The following is an 18985-nucleotide window of genomic DNA, read 5'->3' on the forward strand; positions in this document are numbered from 1 at the left end:
CCGACTCCAGTGCTGGCTGTGAGAACCGGTGAATGCCTACTGTCAATCTTAAGTTAATTAATCTGTGGTTAGTTGTGTGTGTGGTACGTATGTGTGTATGATGGTGTGGTACGTCGATGGCTGCAGTGTGTGTATGATGAATAGGGCATATGCTGTGTGACATAAGGCGATGGTCGCAAGTGCTAAAGTTGTAGTGTGCCTTGTATGCAACATGTAAATCAAAATGTTGAAGTACCAGCTCGAACTGGACTCATACATACAGCAATATGAGATATGTGGATCGAGTGCGGGAAGATACATTTTCTCTGTGAGTGCCGTAGTGTAATTGTCTGCCGGTCGCAACTCTAGAACGGCCCCCATCGACCGCTGCTGTCTGTTTTTTTTTCCTGTGGCGCTCAAGCTTCGTGATCTTTAACGGCCAGGCTAAGCAAAACCAAGCAGCGCTAATTACCTGGTGACAAGGGGTGTAAGGATGACGCCAAAGTCAAGATTTGGTTTGGTATGGCATAACTAGGGTGTTTGTCATGTGTTCTTCGCGAGATCGTTTACAATATCAGACATTGCGTGACCTTTATTTCTTCCTCTGGCAATGGTGAGTTAGCGCGTTTGGGGTCGGGAGCTATGAAGCGAGGCCATCAGTGAAAATGTGAAGGGGACTCGACAGTGACGGATAGAGTGGGTGATGTATAGGGAAGCGAGAGCACCACACAAAGGAGAACAGCACAGCAACAGAAGCTGCACCATACACTGGAGTTGCCACAACACAACCACAACAAACAACACACAGCACACATCACCTAACACTTCCACAAGCACGCCCTGGACCGCCGCCCCACCCGGCCGCCCGACGCACAGAATTGTAGGGCCGCTGGGGCGCGCGCTACACCGTACGAGACAGCGCGCCGCGCAGCTGTACTTGCCAAGTAATAGTGATACTCTCATGGCCTGCTGCGTCTTCAGGAGATAAATTTGAGGGTGCATTTAACACACACACACACACACACACACACACACACACACACACACACACACACACACACACACACACACACACACACACACACACACACAACCACAGAGAGATAATAAAGAGAGGGACACCTTTCCTACAAGAGACAGGAGAGCAAAAGAGAAGAAAAAAAATTAAGAAATAGAAAGCCCCCTCCTCCTACTTTTTTCCGGTTGAAGCTGGGTTGCTGGCACCAGTTCAGCTTTTTGTTCTTAGTTTCCTCCCTTCTACCACTCTCCTCCGTCTCCCCTCCTCTATGCCTCTTATACCCGACAAAGCATTTCCAGGGAAAAAACACGCAATGTCTGATATTCCAGCAAGAAAATACAAATAGTTGCCATACAAACTGAGGCACTCCCATAGTTGTTGTTGTTGCTGCTGTGAGCACAGTGAAACTTTCCTTCTTTGTCTTTTCCTGACAGGGTCAGCTTACTCACTTAACCATTCACTTATTCACATTTTGATTTACATTTCATAAAGAACTCCAAATTTGCACTTGCATGCTTTGTATTGCCCTTTCATCACCACACTGGTGGTCAATACCATTCACTAAAAACTTGTTACTCATAGATCTCCAGAGCCTGCATAAGCAAGCAAATTGATTCAGATGAGTTTTTTTCTAATGTTTGTTTTATACACTGCCTGCTCTTGTGGTGCACTCTGTGAATAAGCCATTATCTCCCTGTGCTACTGCTGACCTGCAGCAGGGGGCAGCGGTCGGGAAATGAGCATAAGCGCTGGACTCTGACCCGTGTGCAGCTCACAAGCGAAAAAGAACTGTGAAGCTTCAACCTTTTTCCACACATGCCATCTTTCTACAAGACCCCTACTGATCACATAACGATAAACACCAGCTCAGGGCCGAACCAAAGCATCTTTGCTTCTCAACCCATCCGACGCACTCTTCTTCCCCCCGGGGCCCTTGGAGCTCTTGGGGCTGTGTTTACAACACGGCTGAGTCAACTGCCTTTTTCTAAGATGTCTTTCTCTGGATCAGCACCGCAGCAACATGGATTTAATGCTGGCTGTCCAACACCTGAGTGCAGGCAGATATGGAGCTGTACATTCCTTTCCAGTGGTGACGTAACCATCAGATAAGGTCAGAGCACAGGAGGAGGAGGTCATGGATAATATGTGACTAAGTGCTGCAATCACCCAACTGAAAGGCACTTTGCAAATGAGTCAGCATATATTTACTGACAAATAAGTGTGTGTGTGTGTGTGTGTGTGTGTGTGTGTGTGTGTGTGTGTGTGTGTGTGTGTGTGTGTGTGTATAAATGTATCACGCTGAGCAGGCTGTTTTAAATGACAATCTGGATGTAAAACACAGTGTTCTTCTATCCTCCAGTTTGATGTGAGGGGAGGTATGTGCCGGTCCCTGCTGTCCTTTTCCTCTCCTGCAACCTTTCATTTCTCCACCAACAAACTGAAATTCAGGAACTGCTCCCGCTCCCTGACACACACACACACATGCACATAGCACCCTGGCTGCACCATTATACTGGGAAAGAACACCCTAAACAGGCACACCCAAATCTCACAACCAGACCCGCATATAAACACACACATATACAGGGGCAAACATATACACAACCTCCTTGCACGCGCACACAGACACACACACACAGGCGCACACACACAGACACACACACACACACACAGGCGCACACAAACACGCTGCCCTTCAAATAGTTTTTCGCAGCCTTTTATTTGGCTGCACGCCCAGCGGTTAGAGTGTTTCATTTTTCCCTGTGTATGGAACTGGGCAGCTGTCCAGACAGACACACAAAGAGAAAAAGAGAGTGAGAGAGAGGCAGAGAGAGAGAGAGAGAAGGGAGAGAGTGGGAGGAAGGAATGGGGTGCAACTAAAAGAATGAGAGCAGCAGAAAGGGAGGGAAGAAGAGGACCAGCAGAAAAACAAGAAGAGAGGTGCCTAGACTCGTTTGCTACTGGTTCCCCTCCGAAACCTTATGATTGATATGATCCTCTCCTTTCCTCTCTGTAACACCTTGTCACGCAGCCTCTCTTGGTTTTGACACCATACTGTCTCCCTCTGCCCCCGTGGCCTTGTGCACTAACCCCCCCCCCTCCCCCCTTCATCCCATCGTCCTTTTCTTCTTCTTCTTTTTTCCCTTTTTTTGGAGCTGACCATTTTCCTCCTGTGGGAACTACCACCCCACCACCCCGCCCGCTTCTCCCCAGCTCCATTCACAGCGCTGCTTCTCTGTGATCTGTGTTTCTGACAGGTCTACACACACACACACACACACACACACACACACACACACACACACACACAGAGTTCCTCTGCAAACAAACACCATGAATACTAACAGGGCTTTGTATCCACAGCACTTAAAACGGGATAGAAAGGCGCGGGTTGGGAAGAGGGAGGGGGCGGAGGGGTGAGCGCAGAGAAAAGGAGGGAAAAGCGATGGAGGAGAAAAGAGGAGCTGTGGCACTGTGTTGATCTTGTGGCCACTCTCACAGACCTCCCCCCTCCCTCCTTGCCAACCCCCTTATCCTTGTTTCTCGTTCTCTCGTTCTTCCCACCAGTTCTCCCGGGAATAAAGACTTCCATTCATGCGCCTGAGGCAACCCACAGCAGGGGAGAGAAAAGAGGGAGGAGAAATGGGAGGAAAAAGGAGGGGTTGTCAAGGTGGGACAGTTTGTGGATCACTGGGATCAGGCCTACTGCCTAAAATTGTGTTTGTGTGTCTGCATGTCTGTTTTCACTCAGCATATTCCCGCTCAGCCAGCGCTTTACTATCTCAGATCTGGTGGCATCTGTGCCAGACAAAGCTTCATCTGGGAAACTTGGGTGGGAAAGTTTGGAAACTGGGCTCCATTGAAAAACTTCCACTCTCCACTTAATGCTGCAATTCCAAAACTATGCGTTCAGCCTACAGCCACAGTAGGAAAAAGGGGCTCGAGCTAACTTTTTCTGCAGTATTTTCTTTCTTACGTGCCTTTTTATGTACCCTTCCTGCTGAGCATGATCAAGCCTTCGATCTATTGTGTATTCTTCCTTTAGATAGCTGTAAAGCACAAGCCGCATTCAAGGCACAGCAGTAGGTCTCAAGTAAAATGTTTCCTCCTACGTCCACAGCAGTAATCCTTCAGATTGGAGTGCTCCTAAAGATAGCAGCGAAACACCAAAGAGTCTCCTTGTCACACTCTCTTCAGACACGCTCAGAGGTAGATGACTCAATCTGAACAAAGCCCGTGATTGGCTGAACCGAAGCATGCTATTATGGTGCATTTGGAGGTTTTCACCCCCTCAGTAATGACAGACACATTTACATGCTACATATAGTGTATATCTAATCCCTGCGATTAGCATTAATGGTGTGCATGGGCGCTGGTGTGCCCGGTTTTTGAATAGCTTTAACAACCACATTTGACTTTTTTTAAATGGCAATTATCCACAAATTGTTCCCTGTATGTACGTGTTCAAACAATCTATAGATGTCAGTCAGCACATAAGTTTAAAAACAAAGAAAATGTACAACATTAGAACAAGTGTAATGCTTTTTGGATGCAACATGACTACAGAAAGTTGTTAGAACAGCGCATCTTTTAGAGTAAGGAAATTATACAACAAAACAGGCACATGTGCTGCTGCACATAGTATAAAACCAACGCATTGTGTTGGTCACTTTACTCTGTGCACCATATGACCCAATCATAGCACTTCTGTACAACAGGAAACAATTAAGCTCCAATGAGCTGCTCAAAGTCCTTAGGGATGACTTCCTGTGTGGAATGATGGGTAATTCAAGACAGAAGCTGCGCTGAGATTAAACACTTCCTCTCTGGCAAACAGTAGTCTGTAACAGCCCCACTCACTGATTAGCTACTTAAAAATAATTCACTGCAAGTTATTGTTGTCTGTCTGGTTAGTGAATCGATATGCAGCCACATCACCTGCAGGTTTTTTCGCTTCTTTACCATCCAGCATATATTACTATATAACACTGCAATATCATACTCACATTGATAAAGAAAAGCAAATGAAAAACTCATTGCACATTACATTAGCCATGCATCTCATGTATTAGTGTATATTTCATGTATGTTTTTTTCTGCTTGTCATGACATATGGAGTGAGGACACTTTAGCGTGTCACGCCACATGTCACATGTAAAATGCCTGCAAACAATTGTTAATGGATGACTAAATATATGTCTTGTAGAAGGACTCTGGTGTCTGCAAGGCAAGTTTTGAAGTTTGCGAAGGAACATTTTCATTGCTCGGTCTGAATGTTTCTGTGAATATCTCAAGTCCTCAGATGATCTCTGGCTTGTAAGGGTGTGGGGGAGTGGGGGTGGCAAGGAAGGAGACGGAGAACAAGTTAGAGAGCCACCGTAATGACATCCTCAGTGACAGGGAGAATGGGCAAAGTGAGACACAATAGTCTTAACCAATCAGACTGCCTGCCTCCCCTCAGGCCCCCTCTCACCAACAATAACGCCTTTGTGTGAGGCTGCACTCCACTCGTGTGTTCGCACACACACACACACACACACACACAGACCGCAGCATCCTACACTTTCTCAGATGGTCACAAAAAGAGGTGGGTGAAGGAGAGCAGCACATCTACAACAACTACATGTATGCGTATACAAACCTGCCAGAATTAATGTCTTTTAGCTAGCTAGAAACCTGGCTCTCTGTGTATGTGTGTGTGAGTGCGTGTGAGTGTGTACGTGCATTTCCCTTCAAGCCCAGGCACATGACTGCAGCTGCCCCCTCACTCCCTCATCTAAAGCAGCACCCCTCCTTGGTGTGGGTGAGAGGTCACACAAAGTGGCATTCCTCTCGGTCTGAGAGCGAGCGAGCACTGAGCAGAGGGGGAAGAGGGAAAGAGAGAGAGTAGAAAACACCAGGGGTCAAATAAGCAACAGAGCGGGGCAGGTAAAAGATGAGGAGCACGGGGCATTCGTGAGTGTGTATTTCAGTGCGTGCATGTGAACATTTTGTAGGCCTGTGTGCTGAAATGGACCAGTAAACAGAGGACCCTTGTGGCTCTTCTTTGCTTCATAAACACAGCTGTTTGTTTAGTCTGAGCTGCCCCAAGGGACAGACACACAGACAGAGGGATAGACAGACACATTTATATCATTTATTCATGTCTGTATCCATACTTAAGAGACAACGAGCATAAACAAACAGCAGAAGTGCAGCATGATTATTTTACAAATCCTGGTGCAAAGAGATAAAACTGGGCAGAAAGAAAAAGACTGTAAAAAGCAGCTGGCTTCCATGCTTTTGAATGTTCAGTGTGAAACATGTAGCGCATTGATGTCTTTATATAAAGTTCAGAATCTTTTCAAACCAAACACTTGAAGAATATTAACAGTTTTAGAGCCTGGCCAATATTGGAAGGGCTAGGTTGAAAATTTTTAGCGATACACTTCTACGATGTTTAGATTGTGTATCGATCTGATCCGCATTCAAAACACTGAATCGGAAGTCAGTGACGATCTACAGCTGATCCATTCAGTTTAGCTTTACAGCTTTAGCAGCAGTGCGTCAGGTGCTAGCAGGAGAACTAAAGCAGCATGAAGGAAGCTAAAAGCAAAGGTGTAACAGGGTGGAGGTATTTAATTGGAGCTCCACCGACAGCTTTTGTATCTTTACAACAGTTTTTGATTTGTGGTTAAGCGAGCTTCCTCTTTCTTTTAAACTTGATCTCACTGTCATATTTCATACAACACTTGTTGTACGGAAGGTTTTGCTAAAGTTACGGTAACATAACCTGTTATTTTTACACATTAACTATCTTCAGTAGGCTCCACTTCACACACAATGTGTGTGACAAGCAGTAAAAGGCGGTGCCCTCAGACTGAGGGCACAAACATGCTTCTGTTGTGGTCGTACGGAAAGCTCTGCCGTTCGTCTACATATATATATATATTTATATATATATATATATATATATGTATAATCTTTGATGTTTGTTTGCACTTCTGCTCGTCGCTCCCTTGCCTATTGCAGCCAATTAGCGCTCGGCATAGCCTCATGCATGCATGCTGCGTGCTGTTGGGTTTTTGGAGGATGGCACAAAAGCGTTTTTGCGTAGGTCGAAAACTGTTCAAAAGGACACAACTGCGGTACCATAAATTAAGCATGAGCATCACCATATGTAACAGCAGTTTGCAGCAGCCTGATGACTTTCACACTGAGCTGAAAGCGAAACTAGTGCGTGATCTATCGGGTGACTAACACAAATACATTATTTACTTTTAATTTCATATGCTTTCAAATACCATAAATCCTCTTCAGTTTATCCAATTCTCAGTCATGTGGAGGCTGGAGCCTATCTCGGATACTAATAAATACCAATTCAGAAAATATTTATTTGCTACATTAAATTTTTTAATGTTGAAGTTGAGCCTTATGCATAAAAGAAAGAAATTCCAGGCTGTGATGATAACAGCTTAATAATTTAATGCTGTTATCAGACTGTGGCTTGGTATCGGTACCTATCTTAAAGGAAGGATTACAACTGTAAAAGGTCGGCTTGGTGAATCTCTCGTATCCATCCGTGCAAAACAATACATCAATACAGTGTAAAAAAAAAAAATAAGTAGAGATGAATCCACTAAATTTGATGAAAACATTTGTAAATGCCAAAATGTCTTTTATCGAATTATGTGTTGTGAACACTGTAACCTCTTTTTCAGAAACACACACGCCCCCAACCTTCTGACAGGCACATCCCAGACAGCTGATGGGCCCCATCAGATTTCACTGACAAACACACTTGCAGTGAGACACAGTGAAAGTCAATACTCTTCGCCTTCTTCCCTTCTCTTCCTTTGACTCCCCGTCTCCTTCACTCCTCTCACCAAACATCCGCATCTATTCCTGTCGGACCTCCTCTGAAAACCACAGCATACACTCCTCCTCACACAGACAGACACACACACACACTGACTAACCACAGAGGCAGAGGCATGATGGAGCCACACTAACAAAGCAGCCACCGGGAACACATGATGCTGTGACTCAACATCATCCGTGCCTGCAGAGGACATCAAAAATGGCTGCCCTCCAGATCATCCCACAGTCAAGTGAGTCACAGTCAACCGCTGTGCTGTCGCACAAATCAAATTCAGGCCTGTGTGTTTTCTATACAGTTTGCTCTTGATGTTTATTGCAATCTGTTCTTTTTGAAGACCTCAATGAATAAAAAAGGGCAAACAATGTCAAAATGATGTATTACAATTACGTTTTTATAAACAAGTCATAACTTCCAGTTGAGTTTACAACTATTCAACAGTGCAGTAATATATATTTTATGCTTTTTATAAAATTATAGCCTGGATCAGTCATCAGTAAAGGGAGATTACACGATCTCTCGTTGGTTTTTCAGTCAATATCTACATTACAGGGATCATCCTGATGCTATAAAAAACGAGTTGGTAATGGAACAGTGGAAGTCTGTGAAAGTTGTGCTATCAGGCTGAAGCCCCCCTAGAGTGAGAAAAATAACAATGGCCCAGTGGCATAAAACCATGACAGCTTTGTGAAACTTAGTGATTTTGGCCACAGCAGCAAACAACAGCAAATGTGAGGTAAACATATGCTTATTATGCCTTATTTTAATTTCAGGAATGATATTCCAGGAAGTTTGACTTTTGTTCTTTTTATGACCCATATGAGGTTTTTAGACACGAGAACCACAAATATTGGTTTAGACATTGCACATGTTCTCACTACTAGAAATACTCTGGTTTAGGTGAGAGTACTGCCTTACTAGAGGATTCAAATGGCAGGATAACCAGTCACTCGCTGTGAATTCACCAGATTATTAAATAGTAAGCATACTGGCACTTAAAGAGCTCTTGTAATGGAAGACTCAAAGCACTTTTTTCACAGCCATTTACACACACATTTATAGTGCACTTTATGCTATGCCTTTAAGGGCTTGCTGTCCAAAAGTCCGCTAGGGTCCACTTAGATCCCAGTGGCAAATTATGGTAAGTTGGTAAAAGTAAATGACATCTTCAGAAGGTGCGAGGGTCAGTGCAGACACCTGTCAGTTTTTTGTGACCACGTAGAGCTGTTCATGCCAACTTTTCATTATAATGCACCAATCAAGAATCCACCACAAGCAGCAGATTTTAGAGAAGTATAACAGGAATGACTGATGAATGATGTCCATTTCCATGTCTGCAACAGAGTATAACCTAGGCTTCATTATACGGACACATCAGAATCGAAGGGGCAGTTTGGGGCTGGGTCGTGAACGTGCAGACTGAGTGAGGCGGGGATTCAACCACCAACCTTTTAACTAGTAAATGACCTGTGCAATCAAATATCTGTTACACTGATACTGGTATAGTTCATACATCTACATTAGCCATATGCAAAAGGCCAATGCAGAGGTCCAAGTTTCCCATTCTTCCCTCACCTGCTTTCCTGTCTACACTACCCAATGTAGACAGGCATGATGCAAAAAAATAAAATATTGCAATATCACAGGTTTTGCAATTCAGAGCTAGCAGGTTAAATTAATCGAAGTTGATGTTTAATTGTAGCTTCAGACAGTTCTCACGTGCATCTCTGTTGGGTAATGTCACGCTGTTTGAAAAAGGCTGAAGCCTATCAGCTGTATCTTTAAAAGACAGAACCTGATATGTTTGTTTTGTTTTGGGTTTGTTTTGTTTTTGGAAAATATAAAAATATATTTGCCAGAAAAAAAAGGCAACACAAAATGCCTTCATGTTCACTGGCAGATGCTGCCTAAGTGACCCACTGGCATTTCTTTAAGTGTAGTTGCCTCAGGTCTTTATTAAAATGTACCTTCAGCTAGACTGCCTATTATTGCTGCCCTGCATCAGACTTAAGAGGAAAAGCAACCCACTGAGACTGGATACAATAGTGAATGAATAGGTCTTGACCTTTAGGACAGATTGAGAAGATGGTATGTGTGTGTCTGATTGAGAAATTAGCTACAGTTCCAACCAAATGGTCAACACAAACACACACACACACACACATGCGCGTACACAGACACCAAATCCAGCCCTGAGGCTAAGAAAGCAAAGGCCAGACTCCAGTTGTCTCAACCCTGACCCACTCTCACAAACAAACAATACAGCACACACACACAGGCAGACACACACAGCATACACACGAACACACACAGACACTAGGGCTTATACAACTGTGGAGTTCAGCTATCACCTCGACTTCTGAATGTCCAGCAGGGTCAAAGTTCATCTCTTCTGCTGCCAGCCTTCAGCGCTCCTTTGTGTGTGTGTGTGTGTGTGTGTGTGTGTGTGTGTGTGTGTGTGTGTGTGTGTGTGTGTGTGTGTAGCATTTACATGTGCTCACTAGGAGTGACCTTGCAGAGTCATTCATTGTGGATACACTGCAGCACCAGCACTACCGCAGAGCTTATTAGGGAGCACTCTTCCTTAGTGTGTGTGTGTAGATGTGTGTGTGCCCTTGTGTGTGTGTGTTGTAGGGACAGACAATCAGTTTCTGGGGATTCATCTCACTTCTGATAATAAGGCAAATGATTAAATTTTAGTAGGAAGACTTGGCTTGAGGGTTAGGGTTAAGCAAACAGTAGTTATATCCAAAGGAAATTAATGTAAGTCTGTGTTATGATGAATGTGAGCACGAGTGTGCCTGTGTTTGGAGGGAGAAAGGCCGATGAACAGATTGTGTTTTGTCTGGACTTTCTTCAGATTTGAGAGATACTGAAGAGCAGATCAGAGTTTAGACGCGAGGAGACGTGTCTGTGTGTGTGTCTGTGTGTGTTTCAAGTGTGCACGGGGTGTGTATGGGGGGTCAGACACAGATGGACAGCTGGTGTTTCAGCGGTGCTAAATCACTCACCCCTCCCCAGCATGCGAGCACACATGCACACAAACACATTCACATGTCCCATCCCCCCATCCACTACAGGGAAACGCCCCTTTAAAGCATTCCCGATCCGTACTCTCAAAGACAGCACAGTGAGGGCACACGTACACAAACACACACACTCACTCACACACACACTGAATATAAAAGCATGGGTCTTTGGACCACAGTGACAGTCACCAGAGAAAAAAACTCCAATATGACAGGTGGGTCAGGCCATATTATAGGTGATCATTTCATGTTCATACATATTCATAAATCAGTCAGGGGGTGCTCTCTGTGGGTAAGCACGATGCTATCCGCTCAAGCTGACGCCCGCACACACACACACACACACACACACACCCATACACACTCCTATTTTATGAGCTCATCAAGTCCCTCAGGTCACCAACCGCCATTTCAGCCAGGGATAAAAAAGCTCACATCAAAAGGCAACCCATTTCACACACACGCATGTGCACGTACTGCATGCACACACTTGGCGTGGCGACTGTGGCAGCATTAATTTCCTTGTGAATGCACTTGACTAACACATAATAATCCCAAACACTGCTGGGAGACCACCAAGCAGCAACATACACACACATAGCCAGGAGGACCACCAAGCAGAGGGGCTGTCAAGACAAGATAAGTGTGTGTCTTACCGTCGAGCTTTCGCGTGCACCCACTAATACACACACACACACACGCAGACACATATACACACAACAACAACAACACAAGGCCTGGTCTGGACTCCTGGAAAAGCTCTGGCTTATCTCTCCCCACAGATAGTGAAATGGATTAAGAGCCACATTTGGCACGTCCAGGGAACTGGACAGATAACCAGGAAAACACTCTCTCTAACTGCAATCGCTGTTCAACATGATTTGTATGTATGTGTGTGTGTGTATAGAAGAGATAGTAAAAGAGTGGATGTATTTTAGCTAGCGCACGCTCCCCCATGTGAAGGCATCGGACCGCTAACTGCGTGTCAGTGTGTGTTTCTAAGTGTGTGTGTGTGCGCGCGCGAGAAGAGTGTGTGTCTGGAGGAGTGATGCAGTGGTTGACCCAGGACCCAATCCATTAAAACACACACATTCATCTTCCAAACACACACAGCGCGCCCAGACAAAGAGCCGTGTGTGAGAGGACGTTCAGCATGTGTGTGATGTCAGCTGGAGACAGAGAAGGGGAGCCCATCATATCCCGTTAATGTGTGTTTGGGTCTGTCCTCTGACACACTACGCTTCCTCATTGACTTCCTCGGTTATGGATGCTCGCTATGAAGATGATAGGTGGATGAAACTCCCCTTTCCCTTCCCTTTAAGACAGGCTAACTCTGCTCTTTTCTCTTGCCTTTGCAGCCATGTTCACTGCATAATAAATAGCATTTTATAGAGAGCGGTAAATAAATCCAGGCCATTATTGGTCATCATTGACAGGCGTAGAGTCAAATGAATATAACTTTTAAGCCTATAAAATTGATGCACTGCACTGTGCACTGTAATTATCAATGCCAGTGATGGATCCGTGCGGTATTTAAATTTTACACTGTGAATATGGACAATCATATAAAATGGTCAGGGGTAAATACTAATACAAGGGATTGCAAGCACAGCCTTTGTTGACATTCTGCCACGTCTCTAGTGTAAAAAGGCAATTTGCATAACTCGGATTTATCTTTTTAGGCTGCTGTTTTTGGGGTTTGCAAAACGACAGCTTTCCCACATGGAATAACCTAAAATTTTAATGTTATTACAAGTCAGCAGAGGGAAGAGAGGAGAAGGGGCCTTTCTGACAGCAGATTCTTAGGCTGCTACAAAAGAAAGAATGGCTAAAAAACACAATTTCCATCTGTTTCTTTGCACCATTCTACATGTTTGCCTTCTTATCTGTCTGCCTGTCTCTTTCCCTCTCTGTCTATTAGAGTCAAATCTCTGTCTTAATGGGCTTCTATTGTATCCTGCCTCTCCCCCTCCTCTATTCACCACACTACCACACGCATATACACACTCCCTCTGAGGAGGCCCCTTAACCAGGCTCTCCATATGCCTGACCCCCACCTCCTTTCTCCTCCTCCTCCTCGTTCCACGACCCCCTTCCCCTCTACCCCTCTCTCTTGCTCACACTCTGGCTTCTGCTCTGTTGCTGCTGCTGCTGCTGCTGCCCCACGCTGCCATCTGCTACAAGACAACAGAGGGTGAAAGAGAGAGAAAAGCACGATGAAAGACAGTGCTTGGAAAGAGGAAGACATAGGGAAAGAAAAGCTAGAGGGGGAAACGTGTGGAAAGAGAGATTGATTAAAAGAATAGAAGGAGAAAGCATATATGTGGACACAATACAACAGAGAGGAGAGAGGCTGTCCATCTGCTCCCCCTCACCTCCCGTCCCCCTCCTGACTCACAGCCTCACGTACACCACAAAGAGAGTATTTAACCTCAACACACACATACAGAAAAAGAGTGAGACAGAAAAAGCAGCCTGGCCTCTCTCTTTAACCCGTTCCTCTCCACTGAGCCTGCCTGTATTACACCCTTGGGGTGGCAGGTGATGGCTAGATGGAGGGAAAGGATGTAAGGGGGAAAGAGAGGGGGAGAGGGATGGTGGGGGTGTGATTGAGGGACAGAGTGCAAGGGATGAAGGGTTGAAACTGATCTGAATCAACACCAACACATCCTCCACAACCCCCCTCTCCCCTCCCCAAACCTCAAACCTCAATAGAGACCAGCTTGCTGCCCGTGTCACTATGACAACCCCTGTCAATCATACTGTAGCAGTGGGCTTCCCAGTGGGGGCCGATGGCGCTAGATTAGGAATGGTTGCTAAAAACATCACAACGCCGAGCTCAGCTCATTCAGCTTACTAATGGATGTAAACACTGAAATTTTTCAGAGGCCTGTTCATACTTTATTTACAGAAAAGCTCAGACAAGAATACACATCCTGAAGACAACTACTGGAAATTGTGGCTGTAAATCACACTGAAATCTGCCAGCAACAAAGAAATGACCATGAATTTCTTTTCCAAGCCAGTGTTCCAATTGTTGGAAAAACACAAGTGTAGAGCAATCATGTTGGCGAGCAATCTTTACGTAAACCGTTGTCTACCAATTGCAAATATCTATAAACAACCAAAAACTTAGAGAGGACTAGAACGATCCAGCAATTCATTAAAAAATGTAAAAAACAAAACCTTTTCCCATAAAGATATTATGAAAGTGCAACTTGTCAAAGCCATTTTCACACATGAAGTCTGGACAATTGTAAAGTTACAAAGTTTGTTTTATTTCACATGTAATACACAACACTACTGGAAATGCTTTGTTTGTTCGGGTTAGCATTAGCATTGCTGCCTGGATAGGTCACTCGTGGGGCGACACTTGACACCCACTCACTCCCAGTTTATTTAGAGAACAATCTGCTCGCTGAGTTGTGACTTAACAACCTGCCAATAATGCATTTTTTAATTCTACTATATCGACCGAGGCGCTCATTGAATTGACGTGTTGCAGGGTTTCATTATGCACCAAATTACTAAGACATGGGGCACGGCACTGTCAATTGAAGATTTCACCAGAAGCAGCATTTGTACTGAATAGTGTCATCGGAAAAAGTTGATCCTTGATTGATACTACAAAAAACAATCAACTGAAATACTCATTTCCAACAGTATCGATGTCAGCAGCACCGGCTTTGCTTCCTCCAGCTGACAGAGAACTTCATACAGCACCTCTGCAAACAGACAGGCGTGCAGCCGCTGCCCTCACTAGCAGCTGAACACGTGAACACACGAACACTAGCAAAAGACGTAGCAAAGCATCTTAAAGTTTGAAACCCCCAATCTTTACGAAGAGTTTCCTGAGGTTAATAAAGTTCTCATTTCAACAACAGAAATTTGCTAAACAATAGTCAGAAGTTTTGCCCTGGACAGTTTAACTATTAGCAATTATATGACAGCCATATTAGCCAAATTAGTTAGGTTATCATAAGGTAGCGACTAAAGTAGCAGCTATTGCTAATGCTAGCGGCAAACTTTATTCACAATCCTGCCTATCGGTGTGTAAACTACTACTAAACTACTATAACTACTGCTACTAAACAGTGATAAGTTGACAGGGTAATAGAACTATTTGTGTCTAATAAGTATTATATGAAAGGTCCACAGACAGCTAGACAGAAACAGTGCTCAGCAGCTTTGCTCAGCAAAGAATTATGATACCAAGTAGTCAGAAGCAGAGGTATAAATGAAACAGGGCTGTAGCTGATTACATTTGACTGGACCATCATTTGTTCTAATATATATTTTTAAAATGTGCCTCTTAATTTTGGAATATAAAGGTCGTGACGAGTACCAAATATTTTCACGGGTATCGGTATCAAGTTTAAAATTCTACTGTTTTGACATGCCTACTGTCAATAGAAATAAAAAAATTAGTTTTCTTTGTGTTTATTCTCACTACTCATGACACTCCACTTGTAAGCTAAACACTTAAAACTACAATACAGCCTTTAAACACATCATAAAAGCTAAAGTCAACAAAGATTTCTTTTTTTTTTTACTAAAGATATTTCAAAGAACCCTTCGCTATATTAAAAACTAACCTCATATGCACTCTAGTCTGCGGTTTTGTCTATTTTCTGCTGTCTTCTTCCTGCCATATGATTGTACTTATTTCTGCCACTCTTGCCCTCGCAGGTGCTGTACCACACTGCTTGACTGCCATAAACTAAACTTTTATTGAAAACAATTTCAATAAAAACTTCTTTAATAGCCTAACAATACCTCTGTAGCTAGCAGGGTGGCAGATAATTCGATGGTGACTAGCCTGAATGCGCGAACCCTTTCAAGTAAAATGAAAGCCCCAAATAGCTGAATGCTGCGCTTGTTTTCACTGCCTTACTCTAAATCCATCTACTTGAGAAAAATGAGAAAAACATCCCAACAAGTGACAATATCATGTTCATCTTGGAGCAGCCCTCGCTTGAACTTTGACCCAAAGCGTTTACTGAATGGAGACTAGGCAGGACTGTTATTGACACTGACGAAAAAACACCAATCACGGGCGCGTCTCACGAGCCAATTAAGAGCCGAAGCCACAGAAGTGAGGCACAGCGGAGGAAAACACGACACAACATCATGTTGACAACATGACGCCTTTACTCCTGCTTGGCCTGTCGAGCTCGGTGACATCGAGATGGCTGTCAGGTTTGGACACACACACCACTGTGTAGGTCAACACACACTGCAAACACTAGATTCCCCCAAGGACCTGTACAACACCAGTATAGTGTGTAGAGGGTGTGATGGAGGCAAGAGGAGGGGGGCGGCGTTGAAGGCACTGACCCGCAAAAGCTGATTTCATTAAAGGGAAGGAGAGGAAAGGAGAGGAGAGGAGACAGTAAAGGTCTCTGTGTATATGACCACAAATGGAGAGAGCAGACGCCAGCTGTCACTTGCTTATGTCAGCCCTATTCTCAGCTCTTATGTGAGTGTGTGTTGTGTGCTTGTATGTGTGTCGCTGTGTGATCTCAGTTAGGCTGGTTTCAATTACGGGGCAAACTTTGACCCCGTGTAACCAAGCCGCGAAGGGAGCTACCGAGAAAGGTGTGTGTGAGAAAGGGAGCGGTCAACTCAGAGATCTCGAGAGTGAGAGCAGCCTTTTTTTTCACTCAATAACGCTCAAACTTGCATCACAGTGTCATGACTTACCCTTTTTCTGGGGGGCCCTCGTTCTTCTTCCTTTGGGGCCCGCCCCGCCCCTCCTCCACTACCTGTTCGCCCCTGCCGTCCCCCTTTGCCCTCTCCAACTGGAGGTCTGATGGTCGTCCGGATCTCCGGTGGGCAAATGTAGTTCTCAAGGCTCTTTGGGGGCTTCTTGGTGCGCTTGGTGGTCTGTATCTTCAGCTTTAGACTTCCTTCCTGGAAACTTGCTTCCTTGATGGAGAACTCCTGCTCCTCCATTAGCCCGTCCCCCTGTTCCTCTAACCCCTCACCTTCACTGATGGCACCGTTAATCACATCATCACTGCGTGCCAACCCGATGCCTCCTGCTCCTTCTTGGTCCCCTTCATTTGGCCCCACCCTACCTCCCTGAAGGTCAGCCTCTTTGGGTCGGGCTGAGCCAACCAGATCCCTTTGCTCCATCCACTCTCCCACCAGAGCCAGTCAGGATGGGGGAAGCCTTGGCAGCCAGCCAATAGGAAGATAGAAAGCAGTAGTCTGTCCGGCTGGTTGGTTGTTGTCAATCAGCTACTGAGGTTGTGTTGATTGTCCCACAGGAACACAGCGAAGCCAGGGACAGTCTGCGGAAAGAGCAGGTGAATGACATAATTAGGAAAAAAGGGCGTATGAGACCCGTTCTGTCATCCCCATAGCTTCCATTCCACTGCTACCTCTCAGCACAGGCCTGTTCTCTGTCATCGCCATCATTGCCTGCCTGTTAAGTATGAAGACAAACACACACTCATCACAGAGCTGCAGAGGCATGCTGCCTAGCTATCATTTGCATTTTGTACCTCGCATAAACAAACTCATTTCTGACACCCACTTGCCTTCCTCTCTTCCTGCTCTCTTCTTTACTCCCTCTTTGCTAAATCTTCTCTCTCACCCTTCATTACTTATTCCATCCTTGTGACAGATCTGAAGCGGAGCTGCGCAGACACTAGAGTGATCAGTGCAAAATAAGACATTCCTCTTCTCTGCTCTAAAACCAGGCTGAAGTTAGCCTGAGGACACAAGACAGAAAAAAAATGAACGAAGCTGGGTCCGTTTTTTTTGTTGGTTTTTTTTCTTCTTCAGAGGAGTGAAGGAGGAGGGAGGGGAACACACAAGGGGGGAAAGGAAAAGCAGCAGAGAAAGACGGAGAGAAGGAATCTAAATTCTTTCCCCAGATGTGGTTTACGAGCTGGTCTGGAAAAACTAGCGTCTGAACCATTTTACACACGCATGCAGCCGCATTGCTACACACATACACAGAAAAAAAAAACCAGTGCGCGCATCCACACAGACGCACATCCAAAATGACAACGTTGCCGTACACATGCTGCACCCCCTGCTGCTATTCCTGCTTTCTGGAGAAAAACACTGTGGCCGCTGCTTGTCAGGAGGATTCAGGATTTCTGTTTAGGATCATTGCACGTGCAGACGCAGATCCATATTACACGCTCACGCCATACGTACATACACACGTGCGCTTGCACAGGCCTACTTACACACAGGCGTATAAACAGAAAGCAACCAAAACAAACAGTGGACTACACTTCTCACTACAGCTCGAGGGAATCCCATCAGTCAATATGACATGAGGCATGACTGAGTGGGAAGTGGGGAATGCTGTCTCACATGCTGAGCTTAGCCTGACACCATTTACACTGATGTGAACCCAGACTAGACCACTACCTGTCGACATGACTCAAGTAAAGGGATCTTGCTTCCCGCAGACTTAAAAAGATCTGAAAGAGCACAACTGGCTCAGAGCATATATCAAGATTTGCATACCTATTAACCTAATACACTCCCTGGCATGACTACTACAGTCATTTTCCTTTAGCTGTATGTGTTTTCTCAGTGTGCTGTACTGTACCAGCCCACGCTACTGTACAAACAGCTGATCCCATCATAATATCTAAGGGGCCTCAGAGCACATGCTTGCAGTGTGACTGAGCAGTCTTAATCCACAGCAAGTTTTCCAACAAACCATTGCAGGACTGCACACAGTGTCCAGCTCTCAAAGTTAGCCGTGTGTCCTTTTTCTTCTGCATGCCCTTAAATAAACAAAAGTCAAAAAAGACTTGTTTCAACGAACCCTCTCTTTAACCGTAAAGTTTGCCAATCTGAAACCACTTACAAGGGTTATTGATGTAGGTTCTGGTAGCCCAGTGGCGGTCAAGGATCAAAAAATTTAAGGGAGCGTAACAGCGGTTTTGCATGTTTAAGCTTATGAAGCCCAAATTGCTCACATGGCTGTACTGCCAAACATTTCCCAAAGCACATTAATACATTCTCAGATTGATTTCCTACCTTGGAAATCACGGGTTTTCATTCAAAATAACTGGTTTTTAAACTTAGCTCCTCGACAGCAGCCTGTTTAATGGAAGAATATACCAA

At 44.8% G+C, this 18985-nt stretch overlaps 1 protein-coding gene across 1 annotated transcript in view; it reads right to left on the bottom strand.

The window, feature by feature from the left end:
* setbp1 (SET binding protein 1) overlaps positions 1-18985 on the bottom strand; it is a 35900-nt gene that overhangs the window by 12364 nt on the left and 4551 nt on the right. The window contains exon 2 of the mRNA XM_005947182.3: positions 16589-17181. Within this exon, the coding sequence (XP_005947244.1) occupies positions 16589-17023 (435 nt within the window). The 5' untranslated portion in view covers positions 17024-17181. The remainder of the gene's footprint in view (positions 1-16588; positions 17182-18985) is intronic.

Source organism: Haplochromis burtoni, unplaced genomic scaffold (assembly GCF_018398535.1).
Source record: "Haplochromis burtoni strain Fernald_Lab_line unplaced genomic scaffold, NCSU_Asbu1 Contig_485, whole genome shotgun sequence".
Taxonomy (NCBI): Eukaryota; Metazoa; Chordata; class Actinopteri; order Cichliformes; family Cichlidae; genus Haplochromis; species Haplochromis burtoni.